Genomic DNA, 9,394 nt, shown 5'->3' with positions numbered 1-9,394 from the left:
GATTGATGAAATGAATTAATTAAGCAAGTAGTAAGCATGTAGGGCACACGCTTACACGTTTCCACCTCCAAGAACTCATCCATATATCTGTGTGTCATGCTATGATCTATATATGCAACTCTTTTGGTAATTATTGGCAGTCAAAACAGACCAAAAAGTCTCTCTCACATACAAGTGACCAAGTCTCACGTGTGAGAGTTGCTGTACATATTGATGCAACTTGTTTTTATTTTGTGATACTTGATTCCCAAGCTCAACTCTTTAAATGCAGATCACAAACACCCCCTTACCCTATTCCTTGCCTTTACGTGTAGTTCTCCCGTGAGAAAGAGGAAACAAGTGCTCAGACAAGAAAGAGAGAGAAAGAGGGACACAGAGAGAGAGAGAGAGAGAATGGCTCTTGATGCTGTCATTTTCGATCCCTTTATTTATGGCTGCAAAGATTATAGCTACAACATGGGAGGGTTCGGCGGATTTGGCCTTCCGCCGCTTCAAGAAGAGAGCCCAAACCCTGAAAATCTTGATATTAGTGGGCATTATTGGGACTCTCCTCCACCTTCTTCGGTTGCCCAGAACACCACTTCTTCCCCGGAGACTTACGGCGGCGCCGGGGATGGGTTAGGAGGATGCTCTCCGCCTGTGGCCCCGGTTGCGGCCGGGAGCCGCCGCAAGAGACGGCGGACTAAGAGCTTGAAGAACCAGGAGGAAATGGAGAACCAGAGGATGACTCATATTGCGGTGGAGAGGAATCGCCGGAGACAGATGAATGACTATCTCGCCGTCCTCCGCTCCTTGATGCCGCCTTCCTATTCTCAAAGGGTATATACGCTATACCCCCACCCACCCCAACCCATACACACACTATACACAGTAGAAAGTTTTATTAATAAATAGTATATGACTCAAAAATTTGGATGAAAATTTCTATATTAAAAACAACAAAACTAGAACAAGTCTATAATAATTAATTTAAATTTTAATTAATCTCAAGAATGTCAAAAATCAAATAATTAATTTTTGATATTATCAAAATTTTTCAAAAATATTATTTTAGTTAATCGAATTAAATTCATAAAAATTGATGTGTGCATGCATGTATTAATTCGGATATTTATAAGTGTATATTCGAAAATAATTACACCAAATACTAATAATTAATTTGAGAAAGAGAAAAATTAATAATAATAATAATAGTGATAATGATAATAATAATAATATTGAACTATCATAGTCTCTAATTATATATAGTTTAGGGCCCTTTTATTAATTTTTTAAAAATATACGTACATATTATTATCATTACATAGTTTTGTTAAGACGTGTTTGGCATTTTTCAATAATATAGGGAGATCAAGCATCAATTGTGGGAGGGGCAATAAACTTTGTGAAGGAACTTGAGCAACTTCTCCAATTTCTCGAGGCCCATAAGCCCTCCAATCAGCAGCATCCAAACGCCGCCCACTCCAGCTTATTCTCCAACTTCTTCACCTTCCCACAATACTCAACATGTCCAAGCACCGCCGCGGACGCGGCGGCGGAGCGGCTGTCCAGCGTGGCCGACGTCGAGGTGATGATGGTGGAGAGTCATGCGAACATCAAGATTTTGACAAAAAAACGGCCGAGACAGCTCCTGAAAATGGTGGCCGGATTTCAGTCCATTTGCCTCACAATTCTTCACCTCAACATTACCACCGTCGATCAGTCAGTGCTCTACTCTTTCAGTGTTAAGGTATGTAATTATAAATTTCCACTTCTGCCCTTGCTTTGTAATTTGATTTTAATTAGGAATAATACATCTTTAATAATAATAATAATAATAATAATAATAATAATAAAAGAAAAGACATATACAACCAAACAAAATGCAAGTGTCACGACACATTCTTATTTTGGCCATTAGAATCTATAGTACATTTATTATTATTAAACGGCTCATCTAAAAATAAAAAAAAGTTATATATATCAAATCTACCAACTACTATTTTAAGCATTTTTCTACAAGTTTATATTATCTTTATAGTTAATACTTCATCGGGAATGATTAAGTTTTCAAATATAATTTTTGTTTTGTATTTGTTAAAATTTTATTTTCACCCATCTCCAACCATAGCACAATAGAGAATATTGAATCATCAAATTTTATTAATTAATTCTATTTTTTTATTTTCTTACCATCACCACAATTAAGAAACATTATTAGAATTAATTACCATGGTGAAAATATAAAAAAATTAATTAACTAAGATTGCGTAATATCTATAAGTCGTTGTTTTTGCACAAAATTATCCACAACTAAGAACCATAGAAAATACCAATGCAAAAAAGAAGTTGATTATTCCCTATTGTACAAATCACTACGTTTTGAAAATTATAGTAAATCAATACTATTTACCATGGTTAGACAAAATCGATGCAAAACCTTAAATTTTAATCATGATTAATCAACATTTACCATGATTTTACCTAAAATCAAAATGTTTGCCACATTTTTAATTAGTTGCAACAAATATTAATTTGGCTTCGCTTGCGGAAAACATCGACTAATAGTCATTATGCAACCGTGTTTTATTAGTATCTTCTTCTATTTTTTACTTTCAACTATAGTAATTAACTATAATAAAAAGTCATAATTCCTTTTAGTATATTTTGACCATATATAAAATCATGATGACACATATTAATTATGAACAAAACTTATATTTTCGTATATATTTTAGTTTAGCATGATAAATTATGATTCATATAACATAGAATATAATTCCTTTTATTCAATAAATATATCTAAAACAAAATGAATGAATTGCAGGTGGAGGATGAATGTCAGTTGAGCACAGTGAATGAAATAGCCACGACTGTGCATGATATAGTGGGAATGATCCAAGAAGAGTCACTGTCTCCCTGAGAGACAGGCCGCCACACAACTCACTCCCAAGACGACTACTCATCCTGTCCAAATTTTTTATTAATCATTGCCTCCTTTTCTGTCTAAATTTTTAATTAAAGATTTAGGTGGAACTCTCTCTCACAATCTCTCTCTCTATCTCTCTGAATATTTTGTACCATATGATACAGCCTACTCGGGAACATGTTTCATTATTTTATAATATGTTTTTGCCTACTATATGTATATATATATATATATATTTATATTAATGTGTATAAATATTTAAATATCTATCACTATGTGTATGAATCAAGCAAACCGACGATAGAAATGCCAAATTTTGCTGATTTATCGGGCCTAATTTATTAATTTAATATATTATAGAAATGATGTTGACGATTTTAATAAAGATTTGCTCATAATTGTTACAAAGATTAATTTTTTTTATCTTTTATTTATTTTATTTTTATTCTTTTTTTTTTTGGGTTGGAGGAGATCTAGTGGAAGATTATCTTTCTTATATTGTCTTTGAAATTTTGTTTGGCCTCATTCGGAAAAAAATGAGTTTAGGGTTGGGGGGTCTAGCTTCTATTGTTGAACAAATTAGAAGCCAAAAACATGTTTTTATATAGACAAATTCTGCCTAATTTTTTCTCCAAAATTGAATTGACTGTTAAAACACTCAGGTGAATGAAACCAAAAACTTCGAGTACTAAGTTTGATAATTTGAAAACTTGATATATTAAAATTAAAAAAAAAGCATACTTTTGATATGAAAAGTAAAATAATCCCTTAACTTTTTTATATATATGTGAATATCAATCATTTCAGTGACATTTGATTGCTTTTCGAGTTGGAAATATCGAAGCTTCATCGTTGATGCAGTTCTTACAAGTTGTAGGTTAGTAAGAGGTTGATGTATAAGTTGGTACCAGGTTTAATTAGTGTTTGCAAGAGTTTAAGAAAATTAAGGGAAAATAGTATCATTCAACTTCTTCTATTCATGTCAACACATTTCTTAAATTTTATTAATAGAAAGATTAATTTGTTTAGCGGAAATAAATATTAGAAATATTAAGGGTGACTAGCAATTTATCCCCTATGATATAAAAAATGAGAACATTAACCTCCTATGAATAAAATATAACAATTTACCGCCCTGTACTTTTTAAAATGAAGCGATTTATTTCTTTATACAGGGAAGTAAAATTGCTTCATTTTAAAAATCATAGGGAGGTAAATTGTTGTATTCTAAAAAATATAGGGAGGTAAATCGCTATTTATTTTATCATAAGGGGGTAATTTGTTACGATATTACAAGGGGGTTGCTTACGTTTTTCCTGAAATATTAATATAATTTTTCAAACCAACAAAAATTTAAGTATAATGACACCAAAAGAGGACCAGAATAATTATCTCTATATCTTATTTTTGTCAGAATCTCAATATAATTACACGGTGGAACTTACAAAATTATTATTTCCCCTTAATTTTCTTAAGCTACCCTTATAATTGAAAATATATTCACATGCATTAGCGTATGAAAATGATAAGAGTAGTTTGTTCAGAAAAGATTTATTTGATCTGTATTAAGACAATAGTAAGTCCATCGGGGGCAAATATGGATTTCATTAAATTGTTTTGCTGGTATCAGTAAATTTCGTAAATTTTGACTAACACGTGGATCTATTTATTAGACGGAAACAAACGCCAGCAATACTGGATATAATTTTCCAAATTATAAAAGATTTACGTGTAATTACATCAAATTTCAGAATATAATAATATACTTTTTCTTTTTCTTTTTTTTTTTTTTTTTGAGATGAAGACGATTAAAATTTTATTAGTCAAGTAAGACAAATAGATGTTCAAGAGCTGAAATAAGAAAACCAAAACCGCACTAACAAAATGAACCCTGAAACTATGCAGCACCCTACTAAGAAAAAATCAAAAGTAGATCAACCAAGCTTTCTGCTAACAGCCACCAACCAGCACTTGATAGATTGTGCGACACCCGCGTAATTATATAACATTTTATGATAATTTTATATTTAACCCAATAAGATAAATTATATGTTTATTTGATATATTCTGCAGACATTATGTAATGACACACTTAATCAAATTTTGTATTTTATCTTTAAATTTAGCATTTATAAATATAGGAAAAGGAAAAAATCACAGTTTCTAGTTGTTACTGAGCTTAAAATACAAATCCACTAATGTTTAATGTTTATCCAGTTATATAGCTCGCACTCTATACTTAACATGACACTGATGACCACACCTAGTAATACTGTTGATCGGCTTGTGATCCAATTTGGATAGTCGTCCTGTGATTTATTCCCTGAAAATGTACGGCAAGGATAAGTTGCCTACTCAATAAATATAAGTGACCAGTCTATATACATATACGCATGCAACAAGTCAAGTATAATGCAATCACATCTACCAACAAATACATCATATAGCAATACCATATGTAAGAAGTAACACATGCCCGCAATCATAAATCAGCTGATGACATAATATTTGATATTATCGTTTATTTTTCTTAGGGCCCTATACAACCAAACTGGAGTGCATCACTTAATGACTTTCGACGGCTATCTCATCATCATCTCAATCATAATACTTTCTCTTCCTTTCCTTCCCACGATATCACATAACGAACAGCTCGTATGATATGCCACATCATCTGCATTGATCAATGACAGCACAGAGCTCGTCATTCATCGCATCATCATAAGCCATTGTAGTATTGCCCCCTCCCAATAAGGTAAATCATCTTTTATTCCAATTCACAACAATATCATTAACTTCATTATTCAATTTCATTTAACAAGTATTTTCCCGTTAATAGTTTTCTTATTCATTTTCATTCCATAATCCATTATATAGTCACATAATCATTTATTTGACTTTCATACAACATGAGCACATAATAACAATTTCATAAATATTCAGGTAATCCCAAATAAATAGTCAACATTCACGATCAAATATCCATAAACAACAAACATATAATATCCTTATATATATATATAAATCTAATTAGTTATACTTACCTTAAATATCAAATGATTTATAATAATACAATGCCTACTCAATTTTCTACTTTATCGTTATGTCATGTGGTTCCGCGTGAGTGTGTATAAAAGTGTGAAAGTGTGTCGTAATTGTGTGTGTGAGTTGTGTTTTGTGTGCGTATGTATGTTACTTCTATTATATATATATATACATATATAATATGATGGAAGTGGCGTGGGGCACCCCCACCGCCTCACCTCTTCAAATATGTATGTATATATGTATATTTAAAAAAAATTCAAAAATTTTCATTACGTCCTACCTAATTTCTTAATTAATATAATTTGCTCCCAAATATTATAATGAACTCTAATTTACTCCGTTCAAATTTTATTATATTTCAATTTAAACATATAATTTAGTTATAATTAAATTTAAATTTTTTTTAGTAATTATTAATTAGTCTTTCAATTACGTATAAAATGTATGGACGTCACAGATTGACCTGTTAAAGAAACAATATGCCACGACAAGTTTGAAAGTGCTCAAACTTGTCTAGCGAACGAACAAGACAGCAACACATGCAACAAATCCTCTTCTCCTTGCGAACAATGATCACATACTGCCTCAACTTGGACGTCCCTTTTCCTAAGATTAACCAACATCGGGATAGCTTCCCGACACACCTTCCACTCGAATAATTGGATCTTTGGAGGCAACCTATATTTCCAGAGGAAACACCAATCATGCTCATCCATTTCTCCCCCACACCCCTTTAGCAGACGGACCAGAATTTGTGGCTTGCCATAGCGCAACGTCATATGCACTTTTAACTGAAAATTTGTCATTATTGTTATAGTGCCAGACTAAACAATCTTCTATGTTACTGCCTTGAATTGGGGTATCCAAGATCAAAACAACATTAGATTCACAGAATTTTTTCTTGCTCAATTCTTCATTCCAAGTGGTTTCATCATTATTCATAAGCTGAGCCACCACCGTCTGACGACCCAAAGAGCAAGGATTCTATATTAGCTTAAACGTGGATGGTCTAGGCAGCTATGGATATTCCATGACACGAACGTACCTGTCATGCCCCAAAAATTATAATATATAATTGGGAGATTAATTAGTAAATTTTTATAAAATTTAGTTAATTAGTAAATAAATTATGGGCCATAATTGGAATATAATAACATTTGAATAAATTAAATTGGAGTTCGTTATAATATTTTGAGGCAATTTATATTAATTAAGAAAATTAGGAAGGACCTAAATGATATTTTGAGAAAAGTTTAATTAAATAAATAAAATAATAATAATATTATATATATAAAAATAATATGTATATATATAATAATAAGTAATATAATATATATATATATATATATATATTAGTAAGTTATATATGTGAATAACATATGTACATATACATATATATATATGAAAGGAAAAAGAAAAGGAGGAGCAAAGGGATTTGGGGGTGGGCCACCACCCACCGTCCCACCCCCTACACACCTATATATATAAGTGAGTTCAATTACTCACAATTCAATATATGTCAAATTTGTGCAATTTCCATGTCGGTTCGACAGTCGCCGCGGGAGGTAAGTTTTTATTTTAATTTTTATTAATTTATATAATTATATTATTCAATTAGTCTATTTATTAAATGTTGATTATATTGAGTGATCTACCATTTAACCGGAATATTTTATAATTTTGACTATTTAAAATAGGTCGAATTAAATATTAAATCGGATATAAAAATGATAATTTAATTTAAGGATGTTATTAAAAATAATAGTTATAAATGTATAGGGGTTTCGTTAAATAAATTCCTATGAATCACTTGATAAATTATAAATATTTTTATGAAGCCTATAGTGTCTAGTTATTGAGAAGAACTAGAACAAAGATTTGTATTTCGATAGAAGTGGAGTATTAAAGAATTATTGGAAATCGTACGAATAATATTTAATATTATATTTAAAAGAAGTTACGATATTCTCGATATATTAACTGAATGTGATTTAATAACTCATTATAGGATATGGGGGTAAAGTGAAAAGACCAAACCACTACCTATTGAATAGATAGAGGCGTTATCTATATATGTTTTCTTTATTTGTGGTATTACTATTATATGAATTTGTGGTTCTTGCTGACATTGATTTATCTGAAGTATATGAGTGATGGATGATTTGATTTGATTGACGGTATTGTGTTCGTGGAATGAGGAAATACGTTGAAATATTATGTTTGTTGTTTGATGTGTTGTGGATATCTGAAAATGAGAATATGTTAATATATTGTTTTACGTTACTAGTTGTTTACAAGAATGGTGATATGTGGAAATGAGAGAGCAGTGGAAATTGAATATAATTGTGGTGTGAATACCTCTTGATGTGTTGAAAACCCTGTAAGGCGAAATGAAATAAAAAGATCTTTGATATGATATGAGAAAGAAATGAAATTGAAAGAGTTTTGATGCGATATGAAAAAGATGTGATGTGAAAAGAGCTATGATGCGAAATAAAAGAGCTATGATGCGAAATGAGATTGATGAGCCGGTTGTCAAGGGGATTCACTTAAATTTATATAACGGTGAGATTGAGTTATTGGGAAAAACACAATATCACCTTCTGGTAAGCAAACTAGGAAAAAAATAGAGTTTGGTTAATTGTCTTATTATGAGATAGTCATATGGTATAATAAAGCTGATTATGTTGGAATTAAATTGATTGTATTCCATGCGTGTTACCTGTACATCTTGTTTGGGCTGTGTTTGATATTCATATATAGATAGGGCTGGTTATTTACTTATTGAGTGGCAGGTTCATCCCTCTGCTGACATTTTCTTTCAGAAATAGACTTTGAGGTGTCTGACTGTTGAAAAGTAGGTCTACGCACTATACTCAGCCAGGTCGGGCCAGTATGTTGTTTTCTCCTCTTTGTCAGTTAGAGTACAAATCACCTTTTGTTGTATAGAGAGAACGCAAGCGTGGAGATTACTTATGATGGACTACTTGTGTTGTTTGATGTGCATATATGATATTGAAGGTTGATTACGATTGTTATGACGTTGAGGTTGCGTTACATATGGATTAAATTATTTTGTGTATTTATGTTTATAAACACAGGGATTACTATAAGTATGACGTTTAGGGTAGATATAGCCCTTGTAGCGAAGGGGGTGCAACAGTACTTTTCGTTCCCTATTCTCCAGCGTAGACCGCTTCTTAATAGCTCTTTAGCCTCACAAATAAATCTCCAAGTGAAGGAAGGGTGAATCTTACATTAAGCCTCAAAGAAATCAGACCACTGAAAGTATTTTTGTTTGACAATTCAACTAAGTGTCCTATCCGAGTTGCTCCAAATCCTCCAAGGCTGCTATGTGAGTAGAGCCGTATTGAAAGCGTGAAGACTCCGAAATCCCAGCCACCATCCAACTTCGTTTTGCATAATTTATTCCGGAAC

The 9,394-nt window shown here is 31.7% G+C and overlaps 1 protein-coding gene and 1 long non-coding RNA gene across 3 annotated transcripts; both read left to right on the top strand.

Moving 5' to 3' along the window:
* The first annotated feature begins 231 nt into the window (after window positions 1-231).
* Window positions 232-3,121, top strand: LOC105178419 (transcription factor bHLH94-like). The gene is made up of 3 exons (XM_011101881.3): window positions 232-819; window positions 1,346-1,729; window positions 2,807-3,121. The coding sequence occupies exons 1-3, from the start codon at window positions 394-396 to the stop codon at window positions 2,900-2,902; spliced, it is 906 nt and encodes a 301-aa protein (XP_011100183.3). The 5' UTR covers window positions 232-393; the 3' UTR covers window positions 2,903-3,121.
* A 4,353-nt stretch (window positions 3,122-7,474) lies between these two features.
* LOC148786947 (uncharacterized) lies at window positions 7,475-8,994 on the top strand. 2 transcript variants are annotated; one of them, XR_016067477.1, is made up of 2 exons: window positions 7,475-7,521; window positions 8,782-8,994. It is a non-coding gene; the product is annotated as an uncharacterized LOC148786947 (long non-coding RNA). The 2 variants fall into 2 exon arrangements; XR_016067476.1 differs by having other exon boundaries at window positions 7,477-7,521; window positions 8,752-8,994.
* The last annotated feature ends 400 nt before the right edge of the window (window positions 8,995-9,394 follow it).

This window comes from Sesamum indicum, linkage group LG9 (assembly GCF_026168435.1).
Source record: "Sesamum indicum cultivar Baizhima isolate 11 linkage group LG9, ASM2616843v1, whole genome shotgun sequence".
NCBI lineage: Eukaryota > Viridiplantae > Streptophyta > Magnoliopsida > Lamiales > Pedaliaceae > Sesamum > Sesamum indicum.
The sequence above is the reverse complement of the archived record's forward strand: the minus strand, read 5'-3'. Positions and strand labels throughout refer to the sequence as shown.